Source organism: Tasmannia lanceolata, unplaced genomic scaffold, assembly GCF_043159265.1.
Source record: "Tasmannia lanceolata isolate RefF3 unplaced genomic scaffold, GAP_Taslan_0.1 ptg000016l, whole genome shotgun sequence".
Classification (NCBI taxonomy): domain Eukaryota; kingdom Viridiplantae; phylum Streptophyta; class Magnoliopsida; order Canellales; family Winteraceae; genus Tasmannia; species Tasmannia lanceolata.
Window position 1 is genome coordinate 9,017,366 of NW_027518693.1, and position 19,059 is coordinate 9,036,424.

The following is a 19,059-nucleotide window of genomic DNA, read 5'->3' on the forward strand; positions in this document are numbered from 1 at the left end:
GTATTGATTAGGTGCCTAATATTTGGTATCGGAGCTGATGGACTGTGTTAGGCTAGGCCCTTTAAACATGCCCCACACCAAGTTGGGTCCCGCCTAATCCCAAATCTAGATAGGCCCCACTCGTGACCGTAACATCCACGCAAGTTGCACCCTTGTTCTCATTGATTTATTTTCCTTTGCTTTTGTTTTCTTAGAAACTTGGGTCGACAGAAAATGAGGTAAGTTATGGGGGAAAAAATGGGCAGGAAAGTGTCAAAGTAAATGGAGGAAAAGAAAAGAAAGCGACCCTTTTCTGTGCTTCTCTTGTATTTTAATTGACTCTACTGAGCTATTGATGTGACTCTTTGGAGAAGGTTAAGAAGAAAGAGAAATGACATTGGGTTTAGGTCAAACTACAAATCTAAAAATCGAGGTTATGTCAAAGGGAAATGATAATGGCAACCCCTTTCCTCCCAAGGTTTAAAATTTCAGTTTCGCTACCGGTTTCGGACTCTGAAATTTTGAAATTTTGACCGAAATCCGGTACTACAACGAAAATGGTATTTTATTCCATATTCGGTAATTTCGGCCGAAATTTCGATAATTTCGGTTGAAATTTCGGCCGAAATAAATGACCGTTTCGGATGTGGGTGATTTCGGTGTCGGTCGATTTCGGTCCGAAATTTCGGATTTCGGTCGAAATTTAAAACCATGCTTCCTCGATTTGCATATTTGCAACGGGAGACCCAGTGGGATATTATTGGAAATTTGGAATAAATTTTAAACAATGGGAGTGGGGGCACTTTTGCACGGTGCAATTTATCACATGTAATGCTTCGCCAAATGACAGCGAACACGCCATTCAGACCAGACAGGTGCCTCTTTTTAGGCGATTTCTTTTGTCGGAATGACTGATATGCAAAAACACCCCGAGAAAGTAGAAGGCCCCTCGTGGGGATATGTCTAGAATTACTCTCTCTAGATAAGTAATTATAGTGTTAATGAATAGGTAAATGACGAGATTTTATATGGTGGAGATGGTATGCAGCCCAAAAAAAACTGTGGGACCCACATTGTTTGGGTGATCCAAACCGTTCATTTGTTGGACACCGGGATAGTTAGGGTGTGCAAAGAAAATCTTCTCTATAGGATGATCTTAATCCTCCGATCCGTTGAGGTTTTTATTCAGTGCCATCCATTTTATAGCTACACAAATCGGAGGATTAGGATCATCCTATGGAAAAGATTTGATCCAGATAGTGTGAGACAGTGGGAGGGACCCTGAGAATCCGATCTGATATTGACCCCATGTAGGCTTTGATTTATATCCATCCAATCTAAACTGGATCCCATACCATATCCAAAACCGGATCTTATATCGGATCCACAAGCACACACAAAAAAGATTGTAGTTACGCCCTAAAAATTTTATATGGTTACTAAAGAAATAGTGGAAGAGTTGTTTTGAAAATGGGATTTGCTAGGGAACATTGCTGAAGGCATTTTGCGGATGGGCTGTTGCATGTGAGAGCAGCCACCTCAGATGAATTAAAAGAATAAGACAAAATCTGAGCCGGTGTGGTTGCTCTCAGATGCAACAGCCCATATGCGAAATGCCTTGTGTGATTGTCCCTAGCAAATCCTTTTGAAATATGTATAAATTTGCTACTATTTGTTTTTTTTGTAAAATTCGCTACTGTTTTTATCGCTAAAACACAAAAACTAGGATCCAAGGAACACTGCAATTTTGATCCAAGTGGATCTTGACAAGCGTTTAAATGCTATTCAGTTCCCAAAAGTTCTTGGAGCCAATTATATAAGACAAGACAAGATGAGTTGTGTGCAATTACTAAAACATGGTAGTGTCAATATCAGTATAGATAATTTCGTATATTTAGATATATCGGTTTGGATCATCCTATGTTTAAATCTGATAAGAGATCAAGCCATTGACGAATTCTATGAAGCTAAGCATGTAAATAAATAAAAAATCATAAGATCTTATGATTTTTGGCTAAAACAAGGAGAAAGTGCGTCAACCATGGAGAGAGCGACAGTAAAGAAGAATGTCTTTGGCTAAGAAAAGGGTTGTGGAGATTTAGGACGATGGCTGTACCAACTTCACCTCTAACAGCCCCCAATGGTCAAAAGGGTCACATCCTCAATTGTCGTACTGTCAACCATGCTTTCCTACAAGAGACATTTTCTCAGCCGTTCAATCTCTATCCAACGGCTGACAATTACCCCTCCCTAGATTGATCACTCGTACATGTTATCCCATGTCTCCACGCATAATTTAGTGTGGGCACTCTTTGTCTCTTGGAGCCTAGTCTAGTTCTAATTAATGTAACATCATAGTTAGGGAAATGATATTTGTAGCCCCTATCCAAGTATTTCCTCCTTCTGTCTGTCTTTCGGCCAGCAAAAGTGGTGGAAATATCATTTCCCAATTGCTAATTTTCTTTCCCATATGGGCTGTAGCATATTTAACACATACGTGTAAACTTCTAGGTTGGATTTCATTTTATTAATTAAGGGAGAGATAAATATATGATTTTCTCCTAATGAGAGTCTTAGTTTGTTAGGGTGGGAAACCCGTCACACCCACGTGGAAAGATACTAATAACACCTCACCAATGAACTCAGGCTCCTTATCTTTGGGCGTCAAATTATGTCCATTTTAAGTATATCCATGGTTATTTTCAAGGAAACTGATATTTACACCCACATTTGTTTTAGTGGATAATATTGGGTGATACAATAGCCAAAGAGTTGTAGCAGGCAATGAAGAGAGTTAAAAGTAGTGAATGGATTAGTCTAACCAGATCATTGGTCACACAAGAATACAAAACCTTGCTACTTTTGTAGATGAAACTAACACCCTTGAATAAGATTAAGGGCATCAATGGATCCATCTATATATATGTCTAGGTTACAATTTGTTTGGATCCCTTATCACTTGGATCCTATTCAGAGTTATCTTGGGTTCTAATTTCAGTACATGCGTCTATGAGGTTAGAATTTAGAAAAATGTAAGAATGCTCAATGTTCTGTCAACTATGTGTCTACTGTGCAGTTTATTCAGTTGAATAAGTCCTTTATCTATGAATAATCTAAACTTCTAAACTTCTTACATTAAGAACCTGTAATTGGATATGAGACACATTTTCTGGGTCCGAGCAGGCATGACTTTGGACATTAGGGTATGGATCCGAATCATCACTGACGGATCCAACTGTTGGGCCCATATCCTGTACTGTTAATTTCAGACACGTTGGATGCGAACTTAAGTACAGACCGTGTAGGTTCATTCATAACCTTACGGAAGATCTAGCCATGCTATGCTCCAAACATATTTTTGTCATTTTCTGGTGGCACAGTACATACAGAGAGTGTGGAAAGGACAGCACGACTTGGTTATCACACCCAACCAATCTCCACCATACATGTGGCTGCTTATACCGATTGCAAGTGGACCATCTACTGGGGCCCATAGCAGATAAGCCACTGGCCCAAATATCGTACTAATCGGATGATCCTAGCCGTCTAACTAATGGTCTTGATCGGATGCTAAATGTGCGGCTACGATCATCCGATCTGTTAGATTTTTCAATATTTAGTCATTTGTTGTGGGACCCACCATATTAAAATGTGGTAAAGAGTTAAAATACGGACACAACTGAAAGGCAGTGGTTGGGAGGCTGCCCATGGAATAAAAACAATGCAACGAAGAACAAAGAAACGTCAAAAGACTCTCATTGTTGCGTGCATGGAATTCATTTTTGTTTTCTGTCCGGCTCGTGTCACACGAGCCGGATCCCGATGCTGACGTGTGCTTCAACTTCGCTTTTTTTTTTTTTAATATAAAGTTATCTTTCCTCTTCTTTGAGTATGGGAAGTGATATTTCCACCTCCTTTTGTTTGTCTTTTAATAAAAATAATGCCATTTTCTCCTTCTTCCCATTGTCTTTCCTTGAAAATAAATTCATTTTCAGGAAAAAAAAAATAAACTAAAGTGGTTGGAAATGCAGGGAAAGTGGGTGGAGATATCATTTTCCTGAAAAATCTCTACAAGATTTCCTTTTAGCTAAAATAGTAATCATTTTTCAAAAATTAGCACGAAATTAAAATTAAATACCTACGAAAAATGTAGAACAAGAAGAAATTATCATAAATACAACACGAGTGATAATAACAAAATAAAGTGTTGAAGAAACTTTTCATGAATAAATTAGAGTATTTTTTTGTAAGGTCTTCTGGCCAATGTGGAAATTAATTGCTCTATTTACAACATTGGTAAAACTTTATATGTACAAGACAATCATTTCTTTCCAATGGTTTTAGGGTTAAGAAAATCCAAAAACCTACTATTAAAAGAGATCCCTAGCTATACTTAGTACAATGATTAAATAAAAATAAATAATAAGGGGTTCATTTTTTAGATAACATAAAGTAGGACATTGTAAGTGCATATACAGGATTATGTTTAAAATTTTGGTTTAAAGGCCCGTTCTTTTAAGATTATGACACCCGACCCAATAATCTGTTTGGCACTCACAATCGGTTGTCATAATCTTAAAAGAACGGGGCCCTAATATAGGAGATCATTAAATTATAGAACATTGCACTAAATGTTGCCTGCCATAGTTCATCTAGTGGGTCCCACCTAAGGGTGTCAATTTTGGCTCGGGCTCGGAAGTTCGCTCGAGCTCGGCTTGAATCCTTAACAACCTCGTTAAGCTTAATGAGCCGAGCCCGATTTAGGCTAGGCTCAGCTCGGCTCGGCTAGTTAAGAATTTAATATATATATATATATATATATATATATATATATATATACACACACACACACACACACACACACTAAAAGGGTTGTCCAGGGAGTGAAAGGGGGAGGCAAAATATGTCACTTCATTTTTGGAACCCCATTTGTTACTTGGACCACCCCCCATAGTGTAAAAAAAGTAGTCAAATTACACTAGATAGGGCTGTTCAGGGAAGATGAGGGGTGTGAACTTAATATAACCCGAGCTCGGAAAGGCTCGCGAGCCTGACCGAGCCGAGCCGAGCTTTTGAGCTTAACGAGCCGAGCCGAGCCTGGCCAAGCTCGGCTCGGCTCGTTTACTCCCCTAGTCCCACCTGTACACTGTAAATCTTCTTTGTAGGATCATTAGACCGGGGACATTTTCGCAAAGGTGGATGTTTGGCTATAACAGTGGATGGGCCATGCCCCACTAAAGACCAGTTTGTTTTAGATTATGCGAACCCAATTGTTAGCCCAGAACTGATTATTGGATTCAATAAGGCCCTGTTTGTTTTAGATTATGACAACTGATTTGCCAGTCCTAAAACTATTATTGGTTTTGGACTTACGATACGTTATTAATCTAAAACGAACAGGCCTAAATATTGAGTCCAATAATCAGTTTTTGACTCGCAATTGGTTCTCATAATCTAAACCAAGCAGGACCTAAATCTAAATCATGTGTCCCACAAATCAAATAGAAGCTTTGTTTGGTTTTGATCTGGCAGTGGGAAATTCCTTTCTCTAGTATCGAAATATGACTGGCTAGAAGGTAAAAGAAAAAACAAACTAGGTATCTGATGAATTTGTCATTTTATAGAAGAAAAGGGCATTTTCGGAATTGGACTTCATAGAGAGTAGTAGCCTTCGGCCGTTTTCACTGGAATTAAATAAAGAGAAGGAACAAAGGCTAGCGGGTATTATAAATATAGAGCGCCCTTTTTGGTAGCAAAGTGATATACGAGGCAGTGAAATTCCTTAGCAAAATACAATGGGGAGATCTCCTTGCTGTGATGAAAATGGCCTGAAGAAAGGTCCATGGACACCAGAAGAAGACCAAAAGCTTGTTCAATACATACAAAAACATGGACATGGGAGTTGGAGAGCCCTCCCTAAACTTGCAGGTAAAGAGAAACATACCAAATTCTCCTCTCTCTCCCTTTCTATCTTTCTATCTATATCTTATGTTATTGTTTTGTTTTTGCAGGGCTTAATAGATGTGGAAAGAGTTGTAGGCTAAGATGGACAAATTATTTGAGGCCTGATATAAAGAGAGGGAAATTCTCCACAGAAGAAGAGCAGACCATACTCAATCTCCATTCCATACTTGGAAACAAGTAATTATTCAACCATGCAATCTTATTTTTTCACTTACAAGTGCCAGTAAAATTTGGGTCTTTTCCAATTCTCATTCAATCATTTTTTTTTGAATGGTAAAGAATTGAATTAATAATGAAATTCTCATTCAACCATTAGTTACTGACTGGGTTTTTTCCTTTTATTTTTTCGTACTAGGTGGTCGGCAATTGCGACGCACCTCCCGGGACGAACCGATAACGAGATAAAGAATTTTTGGAACACCCATCTGAAGAAGAAGCTAATTCAGATGGGTTTTGATCCAATGACCCACCGCCCGCGGACCGATCTTTTCGCGAGCTTGCCTCATCTGATTGCTCTTGCCAATTTGAGAGAGGCCATGGATCATCACCCATGGGATGAACAAACAGTCAGATTACAAGAAGCTATTCAGTTGGCCAAATACCAATACATTCAATACCTTCTCCAATCTGCTGCCATATCTGAAAGTTCCTCTCCAACTAGTCTAAGCAGTGTTACAGACATGGAGGCCATTAACCTATTGAATTCAATGACTTCACCCAAAGAAACCATGTTATCTAATTCTTGCAACTTAGAAAATTCCACCCAATCCACTTTTGGAGTTGCTCCATCTCATCAACTACTTAATGACCAAATCCCATTCACTCCTTTGCCAGACCTTCAATTCCCTTACAATTTTCAGCCACCCATGAGCAGTGAAATGAACCAAGGTTCCAACTTTGGAATGTTTGGCCAAGGAGAAAACAGACCCAAATCCCCATTGAATCCAAATCCTCCTCCCCTTGTCATAGAAAACACAATCAGCAATCCAAGTGATTCATGTAGCACTTCAAGCTATGGAGGTGGTCCTTCCTTTTGGCCTGAGCTCTTTTTTGAAGACACCTTTCTTCATGAAATTGCATGATTTTTGAGACAAGGTGTAAGAATCCTGGAATTTCACCACCCTTTTACGGTGTATTAATTTTATATATTTCTCTTCTCTTCTTGTTCAATGCATCCCTCTCTTATACATTCTCACACTTTTGCAGTTGTGCATGTATAAATATATATATGGAAGTGATATTTCCACCCCTTTCCCAGCATTTCTCCTCTTCTCCAGCATTTCGACCCCCTTTCTTTGTCTTTTCCCAAAAATGATATGAGGAAAAGACAAACGAAAGGGGCCATTCAAAAAAAGACAAACAATATGTGTAGAAATGCTGGATGGAAATATCATTTCCTTTACATACAATGTGTGTGTGCGCACATGCATCATATGTCATTTCCTTCGTAATTATTGCACATGCACATGCACATGCACATGCATGGATGGATGTTAGCATTTATGTATTTACGGTTTGTTTTGTTTAAAATATTTCCTTGTATATCCGGGCCAAGCTCTTGGGTCATAATTGTGAAGCAAATGACCATATTAAATCTATAATTGTTCAATCTTGATATACTATAATCTAGGAAATTAAATTGTTGGGGTTCCACGCGGAAGCAAATTAAGATCCTGCATCGGAAAAGTGAATGTATGTGGAAGGGCTTATAAGAGGACTCGGGTACCCTCTACTTAACGGCTAGCTTTTAAGGGTGAGTTCTACCCAGGTCCCAACAAAAATGCTTGAGCATATATACACGATCTCTCTGCTGGCTCTTTTTCTTGTTATAGTTTTATAAATTTATTTTCGTTTTAATTTTTCTTTCTCTTTCCCCTTTTCTTTATTGTGTTTTCTGGCATGCAATTCGAGATTGAACCCAAGATTTCAATGTAGAGAGAGATAGAGAGTTTGGTTTATTTTTCATATTTCAACAGACAGATGAAAGAGTTAACTGATGTAAGAGCTAAACATTGGGATTTTTAATTAAATTTCTCTTAGACGGCTAACTATCATGATCAGGAAAAAGAACAAGGTTAGACAGTTGACCTGGAGAGTAATGTCAAAAAGCTAATGTAGAAACGATTCGCCATCATAGAAACACCCTGATATTTAAAACTGGTATTTTCCATTAATTATCTTAATCATGACAACAGTAATCTCACTCAATCTAAGGTGGGGAAGCTTTGTGACACAGGTTTTCCTGTCTGGTTTCGTGGAGAAAAGGAAAGGTGACCCCACCAACTACAAATACACCATACAATTGTAAGGTGAGCCCACCCCTTGCCTCCCAAAAAGGGCCTCATATTCCTTCAAACTGCGCATCACCACTTAATTATTATTTTCACTATATCACCATTCTAATTTTTCTTCCTGAGTGGCCGAGTGGGTGAGTTTGCTTCCTTTTCTAACAAGAGATCGACTGCTATACTCAAATTAAATGATCCATTAAGCTAGCTAATTCAATCATGACCCCATCTGGATACGGAAGCCAGGCAATTGGCGCGAGGCTAGAGGATATGATTGGGTAATTAGGGCCTTTTACGTAAGACCCAATTAAGATTAGTGTGGGAAAACTTGATCAAAGTCAAGCTGGTCATGCTTGTCAAAGTAATCTAGAAAACATGATGCAGGTAGGTTTGATCTTCCCTGTGGGTTCATTAGTTTACTCAGCAAACATATTAATTGTAAGGTGGTCAAGCTTTGCTTATGTGGTTCTCAATAAGTTTCATCATCCATTAAACAAGTAATCTCAGTAAGTTTCATCATCCATTAAACAAGTACTCTCTCTCTCTCTCTCTCTCTCTCTCTCTCTCTCTCTCTCTCTCTCTCTCTCCATGTCATGTTGGTCCAAGTCACTGGTAAAGGGTACGAGAACTGGTATATGATAGGCTACTTCTCTATGTTCGGGGTACAAAGAGGGTAAAGTTATTCAGGTCTCTGGTACTTGGTACGTTGGAGGAGGGTTTGAGTATTACATGTACTATTTTTTTTAAAAATGGCAATAATTATATGTCATAGCAAATTAAGGAGGCTGAGATGGACCACCCATATTTACAATAGGAAGCAAGAAAGAAACAATAACGAAGAAAAAACAAAATACAGAGAAAACCCCTCCTCAAGGAAGAAGCTGGTCGAACCACATAATAGAACCACCGGAAACACCACGCTTAGCTAGTGCATCCACATAATAGTATTACATGTACTATTAAGCATGCTTATGTTTCATATTTTTTTGGGTACGGATAATTGCACTTCCATGTTCTCATACTGTCATTAGCTCAGCTTGTCTTTTACTATTTAATCCCTGATGTAAAAGGTTATCACAATTCCCAGGAAATCTCTCGAAGCAAGTTAAAAAAGAAAATACAAGGACAGTTAGTGCAATTATCAAAACATGGTAGTGTAAAAATAAGGGTAGACTTTTTGAGAACAGAACTTGTATAAATAGGAAAAATATTACAGGCGTACATCAAGGGTTAAGGATGCCCTGAATACAAAGACTCCATTAAGGCTCCGGTTTTGGCCAATCTATCGGCACGATCATTGGCACTCCTAGGGATATATAGAGAAATGCCTATGATTGTTCATGGCTCACATCTCATCTACGAACTTAGGTAATCTCCAAGGTCTAATGCTTAAACCTTAAGTCCGTGATATAACGTAGGAAGAATCATCTTCCACTTCCAAATTGCCTTCCATATGATCCATAAATATGCCCATACCGAAGTGAAATCCAGAAAGTCAGCCTCAGTAGAATCCATTAGGCAAATCAAGCTAGAAAGGGAGAAGGTGATGGAACCATTATGATATCTAAACATCATGGCAATTCCTACTTTGTTGGAGTAGCCGAGTGAGCAAGATCTATATATGTTAAGCTTGATGGCATTGGGGGGAGGAGATTTTCAAATCCCTGACACCTTCAATTTTGGACGAGAACATGATAATATCTTGTTGGGTTTCGTGTCTTGAATTCAACCCCGTTGGGGTTTGAAATATTGTATATGATCTGGATGCGGCCCATTCGACCTGGCCCGTTATTTAGGGGATGTCAGCCCGGTTAGAATAAGCTTGTTTTAACCTACTTTGTATGAAGGGTTTTATGGCTTTTTTTCGTATTCTTGTCTTAGAATAGAGTTGAGAGCTCAAAAGGGGAGAAAAGGGTGTACTAGGGTTTCTTGAGTTTTGATGAGAAATAATGATCTTCTCTTGTAATCTCCTGTTTCTATGGCGGATTTTCTTGTCACCTCCGCCGTGGATATAGGCTTTGCCAAACCATGTAAATCTTTGTGTCTTTGTGCGTTGGCTTGTGCTATCCATTGAATGTCTTATGCTATCCATCGAATGTCGAACCAAACAAACACCTAAGACCAAATAAGATAAGCCTCTTTGCGGTGGATGAAGATGTGGGTGCATAATTATGTGTAATATATACTACATAAAATGTAAAAAGTTAGTTGGCCGTCGTGGTTGTTCAAAACCATAAAAATGTAAAGTTTTCTTTAGCTAATAAATACCTTATAGATATAAGTTTATAGATATTATAGATCTGATAAAGTAAATTTCTCTATACAAAGCTTTTAAATATCTTATAGATGTAAATTTCCTTATAGCTACTAGAGAAAGAACACAAACGTTTTGGTTTTGACTACCACAAGGATGAAGGTTTGGTCTGTTGTGCACACTGCACAAATTAACATAAAAGTAAAATAAAACACAAACCATAAGATGAACATCGAGATTTATGTGATTCGGCTAAGACACCTACGTCGGGTGAGAACATGATCTTCACTATGAGAAAACAATATACAAGGAATACAATAGATTTAACCCAAACCCACGTACCTCCTTTTCCCTTGTCCTCTCAATTCCAAACTTGTCAATTGGGTGGAGGGTCCCCAAAAAGATAATACCAACTTGTTGATGAAAACCTTTGGCTATAAGATTGGCTTCGTAGGTTCAACTGAGCCTTCAACACTATGCTTAATCTTGTAGGCCACTTACAGCCAACATTAATAATTGATGAATGGTGTGCGAGGAACGAAGCGTCCTAGTCTTGCTGCATGTTTAGAAGAGCATGACATTCAAGATTTCAAAGGTCATTGTAAAGACCCATCGAGGGTTAGTAGATGCCTTTTCGTAGGGCTGCAAATGAACCGAGCCGGCTCACGAACATGTTTGGGTTTGGCTCGTTAAAAGCTCGGCTCAGGCTCGTTCGTTTACTAAACGAGTCGAATCCGAGCCCAAAAATTAGGCTCGCCAAATAAACTAGCCAAACTTAAGCTTTGTATAGTTCGGCTCGGAAAAGCTCGCAAGCTTTTTAGGCTCAGTTCATATACAAGCCGAGCTGAGCCGAGCTTTAAAGCTTGGATTATGTTTGTTTTTTATATATAAAATAAAAGAATGTGGATTGTTTATCACAAATGAAAGTTTGGCCGAGTGGTTAAGGAGTTGGATTTAGAGGGGTCTTGGGTTCAAATCCCACAAATGTATGTTTTTAACATTCTTGAGACGAGCCGAGCCGAGCTTAAGCTCGGTTCGTTCCACTTAACGAGCCGAGCCTGAGCCGAGCTTTCTCGAATATTTCACGAGCCGAGCCTGAGCCGAGCTTTTCCAAAAACTAAACGAGCCGAGTCGAACACGAGCCTTCATAAAAACTAAACGAGCCGAGCCCAAACACCCTAAAGCCCAGCTCGGCTCGGCACATTTGCAGCCCTACCTGTTCGAGGCACTATTGTTCAAAGGAGATAGCAGAGACCAAGAGACCGTGCTGAGCTCAACAGGGCTGCAGAGCTCAAACTTTTAAGTACACTTAAAAGATTTTTAGTAGGTAACTTTTAAGTAGGTAATACGGAGGAGTACGTCTTAAGATATTTGTATAGAATGGTTATTCTCATTACACGCTTGGCATATGTAAGCAACTTAGACCTAACAATTTTAGGATCTCATTGTTAGAAGTCATTGCCTAAAAATTGCATTGATCGAACAATTCTAACATTTTCATAGATGTCTTGAATGGTTGAAAGAAATGTTGGAATTTGATAAGTTAAACTTAATGTACTTTGGTAAGTGTCCTTGGAGTCTTCTTGGCTGTTAATGATGTATTGAAAAAGGAAATGTACGTGTATGTTCCTTTTAGTTCGTTATGTTAGGGTAGTTTATCGAAAAGTCCTATTTGGAGTTCAATGTAGCTGGTTGTGTTATCTAGAAGTCTAATGGAATTACAACAAGTGATTCATATGGCTAATTAAGAAACTTAAGGGTTGTTTATTGCGAAACAACCAATCACTCCAAAAGCTAAGCCATTAGAGTTGGTGTTATTTAATCATTTACACTTCAACACCCCACCTCACGTGCGGCCACTCTTTTGGTTCGGCCTTACACGTGGGTTTTTAATATCAAGGAGTTGTTTGGTTTTGAACCCAGGACTTGCTATGAGGCAATAGCTCTGATACCATATGAGACAACCAATTACTCCAAAAGCTTAAGCCGTTAGAGTTGGTGTTATTTAATCCTTTATACTTCAACAGTTCAACATTATGTCTACATATAATCCATTTGTGTAGAAAAAAATTGAACAATGAAAACTGTAGATATCGAGTAAAGTAGAACAGGAGAACAAAAGTTGTAGAGACACATTTTACAGAGATTTTATATGGTGTAAGCCCTTATAGTCCCGTATTTTTCTGAAAGTACTGTACGGCGTGCACCATATGTTGATCCAAACCGTCCATTTGATGGGCCATAACATAGATAGGTTGTGCCCAAAAAATTGTTTATCTATAGATGTTTCCATAATATGCATTTCCTCTATCGATCAAAGGGCTATGATCATCCTTTGGAAATAATTTTTTGGGTACAACCTATTTACATTGTGGCCAATCAAATGGACGGCTTGGATCATCCTATGGTGGAGGCCGTACAGTACTTTTAGAAGAATACGGGACTATAAGGGCATACCATATAATTTCTCCATTTTACAAGTCATTTGATATATAAAAGTCTATATTTTGGTGTTATTGTCTTTAAATGAGCTTTACACGGGCTCTTGATCGTGCATCTCCCCAGGCCTCAGCTCCTTCATATAGATTTATACATTACAAATTTGCAACAATCCATTCTACCAACAAGAAAAAATGGGCAATAGCTCGCATTCAATGTGCTAGAAACCTAATAAATTAGTATCTGTAAGCTGATGAGATTTAATGGGCTATGCCAGAACCGATTATGCTCATAACCTTTTGAGCATTGGTCAAAATATACAGCTCTCGTTCTATTCTATCTTGATTACGCATTAACCCCCTTTTTTTTGTTAGACATGCATGTGCATGATGGCCACCATGGAGGACCTCATGTAAGGTGCTCTTTTGAGCATTAAACCATTGCCCATATACTTTCCTAAATCGCTATAGCCCTAGTTTTGGGAATTCTAAACCTAAGCCTAAATGCTTCATTGGATACCTCTAAAAACTATTGGCAAATAATCATACATACAAATGTTTTCTTCTATAGTTATATTGACGCGATCATGTTTTAATTTATTATGAGACGAACTCTTGTTGTTTAATATGTTCTAAAGCTCTCAAGAGCCTTTTTCTATTTAGTTCTAAAGGCTCTCAAGAGCCTTTTAGCTGTGGTTAGGCGCACCCCTACCAGAGTATGCTCTCAAGAACCTTTGGCAGCTGGTTAAAGCATATTAAACAAGGGGGTATCAAAGTATGGTCACACCAATATCAGTAGCCAAAATAAAGTTATTTGCCAAGAATAGTTGTAAGGCTTTAGGAATGTCAATAGTCAATGGCTTCAAAAGAAATCTTTGGTTTTCAACCTTGAAGTTGGAGGTTCAATTCCAGTTTACATACCAATTCAAATTTTTTTTTGAAATCTTTGGCTGTGTGTGTGGCAAACATTCTCGAAATTAATGTCGTTGCTAGTATCTTCACTTGATTTTCCTTGTGAGATTGATCAAAATGAGTGCACATTGGGTGAGTTCTATTATCAGAGATGGCTGAGATATTGAGGTTTTTATAGGGCCCACATAACTTCCATTAAGTAACCCTGACCTTTGTATCTTCTTTCATTTTCAAACCATCTCCTCTCCGCTTCACTTAATTGTAAGCTTAATGAGGCTCAAAATTTTGTATTAGAAGAAAAGAATGCTGAACACTACACAACTATAGAGTGGAAAGAAACATTCTATTTATTATGAGATTTTATAATGTGTAAGCCCTTATAATCCCTTATTTTTCAAAAATTACTGTACGGACCACACTATAGAATGATCCAAACTGTCCATGTGAGGCCCAAAAAATCATTTCCATAGGATGATTCTAGCCCTCCGATCTATAGAGGTTTCCATTATATGCAGTTCATCTATAGATCGAAGGTATGGGATCATCCTATAGAAATGATTTTTTTGGGCACAACCTATTTAAGTTATGGCCAATCACATGGACGGTTTGGATCATCCTATAGTGTGGTCCGTACAGAACTTTTTGAAAAGTAAGGGACTATAAGGGCTTACACCGTACCAAATCTCATTTTTTATATTAGCATCCTCCTCGATGTGGTCATAGTCATCACCATCATCACTTTCTATTTTTTTTTAAACTTTTATTAATTAAGAAATTCCATAAAATAAAAGAATAATAAGGGCATGTTTGGCTACACTGAAAAATATTACTTGGAAATTTTTATTCTGAGATTTTAGTAAAGGCGTAAAGCCCATTTTAGGTGAAACTTTTGCTTTTTGGAAATTTTGCGGGAAATGATATATCCGCCCCTTTTGATCACCAGGAACAACCCCTTGTCAGTGTATTAGTGACTAAAGAGGAGATGTTGTACTTATGTCAGAAGAATTCAATGCCCCTGATTGCCACATTGTCAGATCAATAGTGACTAAAGAGGGGCTGTTGTACTTATGCCAGAAGAATTCTCAAGATTTGGAAGACCTTCACTCGGATTTCTTAGGGAGCCAACAGGGGTGAGAACTCACCCGACAAGACGCCAATATCCCAGGGAGCTATACTTACCTATGGTCCACCAAACTAGTCATTTTGCTTACGTGGCACCAGAAATCCACCAACAAAAATCCTTGAACAACCCTGGCTTTCATGCAACCAAACACAACCGCCTTCGTCTCCTCCCTCATTGCCCCTCTCCCACCACTTGATAAACCAATATTACATGGAAAAAACTGTTGTGGCTGCCAAATATGGCCTAAGATTCAAGCTACCAAACGTGGTCGTCTTTTGTCAAACGGCAAAGAGAGTCGTGGTTAGTTAGCAAAACTTGGTCGAAAGACCAAAGTACCTTTTTTATGTAAGAGGGCTCTCGTACATGGAAAGAGACCAAAGTACCTTTTTATGTTTTCAGGCAACTAGAAAGAAAAATTTAGCCTGGTTTATGCTCTCTTTCTCTCTTGCTCCTTTTCTCTCTTCATCTGTCTATATCTTGGCTGGAAGCCACACGCACTCTCTCTATCTCGGCCTGATGCCATATATCTCGATCGGAGCCACACACACACTTCCTCTATAACGGCCTGAAGCCACATCAAATAAAAAAAATATATGTGACCCTCTATTTCTATCAAAAAGGATACCTATCCCTTCTTCTTTGGATCTGTCTCATGTTTATGGTGTTTAAGGGCTTGTAGGATTTTTGTATTTGAGGTTTCGTGATTTTTTTGGATTAATCGTCTAGGTTATATTGGACAATTATTCAAGGGCAGTGATATCCCCCCACCCACACAACAGAAATCATTAACTTTTACTGCTTTTACAGTTAACGGTTGCTCCTTCACGCCTTCATATATCCTAATCTGTTGGGAGGGGGGAAGAATATCACATACCCTTATTCAATCTCAACAATGATCAGTAATTTGTTTTTCTTTATTTCATTTACGGTGGTGGTTGGGAGATGTGGGGTTGGAGTAGGGTATGTGTTACTTTCTGGTCATTTATTTTCCGTATTCTGTGAACAAATATAATTATAGTAGTTCACTACTAACCTCTGTAATGGCTGGACTACTTTACTGCCCCTGGAGCAATGTTGGTTCTCTAAACCAATTGAAGATATTGTGCAATACTTCTTTTTCCGTTTCTTTCTTTGGCAACAATTGTGGCAAACTGATAGAGAATTGCTGGATAGGGATGCAACTCGGGTCGGGTTGAGGCCAACTCGAACCTGACCCGAGGAACCATTTACTCAAACCGAACCCGAACCCGAACCCGACCCAAGTTCCAACCCGATGAGGTTCAACCCGACCAGACCCGAGGAACCCTTTTTTCCAACCTGAACCTGGCCCGAGCTCAACCCGACCCAACCCAAGTTCTTAAGCTTACAAAAAAAAAAAAATTGATAAAAAATGTTGGGTTTTACTCGGGTTGGGTTGCCCAAGCCCTCAACCGAACGCAACCCGGGTTGGGAAAAGTCAACCCGAACCTAACCTGAAAGATACCCAACCCGAACCGACTTTTTTTTTGGTTGAACCGGGTTTTTCAAACTGAAAACCAACACCAAACCCAAGACCCATGATTTCTAAACCCGACCTGGGGTATTTTCGGGTTTTGCCGACCCTTGTTTCAACCCTATATTAGATTTGTTGTTTGCATGAAAAGTATTTATCCACCTACTATATATGTAATTACCTACTTAGGAATATGCGTTTTCCCCACTTAGGTATATGTACCCACTTGGAAATATACATTTATCCACTTAAGAAAAAATAATTTGTCTACTAACAACGATATCTATTTACTAGTATTCCGGACCCATGCTATGCATGGGTGTAGAATGATGAGTAGGGCTGGCAACGGGGCGGGTCGGGGCCGGATGTTGGGGTCCCCTACTCCTTCCCCTCTGCGGGGAATTTTCCCCCTCCCCTTCCCCTCCCCATTGCGGGGATGGTGGGGAATCCCCCTCCCCTCCCCACGGGGAATATCTAATCCCCATCCCCTCCCCTCCCCTTTCCCGCCCCGCATCCTTCGGGGACAATCACTTTACTTTCTCATTTTACTTTGTTAAATGGTAGGTTTAAAACTAAAGATTTGCTAGGGACAATCACTTCAGGCATGTTGCGGCTTGGCTGTTGCATGTGAGAGTAGCCACACAACCCACATAATCTAAGATTTTGTCTTATTCATTTTATTAACCCGGGGACAAAGGTGGTTGCTTTCAGATTCATTTAATTGATCACTAGTCCCTAGCAGATCCCTAATTCCCAATCCCACTTGCCAAAAAATACTGTACGTGCCACACCATAGGAAGATCCAAACCGTCCATTTGATGGGCACACCATACTACCATATGCATAGGATGATCCAAACCTTCCACTCGATGGGCACATTGTAGGATGATCCAAACTGTCCATTTGATGGGCCACAACGTAAATAGGTTGTGGCCCAAAAATCATTTCCATAGGATAATCCCAACCCTCTGATCTATAGAGGAATTGCATATTATGGTACCTTCTATAGATCGGAGGGTTGCAATCATCCTATGGAAATGATTTTTGGGCCGCAATCTATTTACGTTGTGGCCCATCAAATGGACGGTTTGGATGATCTATGGTGTGGCCTGTAAAGTACTTTTAAATTGTAGCATATCAAATGGACGGTTTGGACCATCCTATGGCGTAGCCCAGACATTACTTTTTGAAAAATAATGGACTATACGAGCGCACACCATATAAAATCTCATCACTCATCAGAGAGATGTTGCCTTTATTTGGGGGAGGGAGATTTTCAAAGAATTTAATGTTGCCTTACAGTGATGGTTCTAGGGAGAGATTTTAGGAATTTCTAAGGGTAATATACTAATATAATGAGGGACAATGTCCAATGGATTATGGGTAAAAGAAAACATAAAAAGCTATGTCAGGGACAAAACTATACTAATGGAAATTATGAAAATTTTAGGAGAATCTTGTAGATAAGTTTTGATCCAAAGGGTTTTTAGTAATTTTCCCCAAAAAAAAAAAAACACTTAAAAAAATACAAGAAAAAAATGGCATTAATGCGGGGTGGGCCAACTCCATCCCCTTCTCCTCTCCTTCCCCGCACCGGGGAATTTTTTAAATCCCCTTTCCCTTCCCCTTCCCCACTCAAATCGGGGAATCCCCTCCCCAAGCGGGGTGGATCCCCTCTTTTCCGGGTGAAATTGCCAGCCCTCATGATGAGCCCTACCCTAATGCATTGGTCTGGATAGAGATGGCCCATCAAAATCCGAGGTGTAAAATGATAGGGCACCGCACTCTACAAACCCCTGACTCGTTCATTCACTCGCTTGGATTCAGTCTCGTTCGGTTGTTGATTAGTTCATCGGTAGTTGGTTAGATAGTCGTGGTTGGGTTATTCACTTGGACTTGCTTGGTCACTTCCTGGCATTATTCCACCTTTTCGGGTGGGGTCGAACTATCATCAGCGGAGAAGGCAACAAGAGCACCACAAAAAAGGGCGGAGGTATCACCAGTGGCAGAGGTAGCAGCATCTAAGCCAGTATTTGGGCCAGTTGGCTTCTTCGACTCAGCAATTGAAGTGGTTGATCTTGAACCAATTGGTTCATCAGTTGCCCCATTACCCGGTAAACTATCCTGCTTCCATAAAAAAATATGAGGTGTAAAACTGTGGCCCCATCCCACCATGTGTAAAATGGTGGGACCCAGCTAAACCAAATTTCTAGAGAAAAATGTTTTCCAATAAAAAAAATTCTTGGAAAGAAAATGAATGAAAATGGAAAGAAACATGCGTAGTACATATTATAGATAGATTGGCTTACAATCAAGCGGAATCAGCACAATACGGAGACTAATTACATTTTTAATTATACCAGGTGTTTAGAATATATACTCTTGAATGAGAAATTATATGATGAAGGGCCGTATAAACACATACCCATCATCCCATCCTTGATATTTGATCCAACAGAAGCTCACTTTTTGAGGACCTGCTGTTGGATCAAATATCAAGGGTGGTACCACTGTCGTATCGCCTTTATGTGTTTATACGGCCCTTCACCTCTCTCAACTAGGAGGCAGGCATGTTCATGTTACTGTCAAAATTTGGACTGTGCAAGGCA

The 19,059-nt window shown here is 39.3% G+C and overlaps 1 protein-coding gene across 1 annotated transcript; it reads left to right on the plus strand.

Annotated features, from left to right (window-relative positions):
* Positions 1-5,743: 5,743 nt before the first annotated feature.
* MYB93 (myb domain protein 93) lies at positions 5,744-7,087 on the plus strand. The gene is made up of 3 exons (XM_077357189.1): positions 5,744-5,907; positions 5,991-6,120; positions 6,299-7,087. Exons 1-3 carry the CDS (start codon positions 5,775-5,777, stop codon positions 7,023-7,025), a joined length of 990 nt encoding a protein of 329 aa, XP_077213304.1. The 5' UTR covers positions 5,744-5,774; the 3' UTR covers positions 7,026-7,087.
* Positions 7,088-19,059: the final 11,972 nt, after the last annotated feature.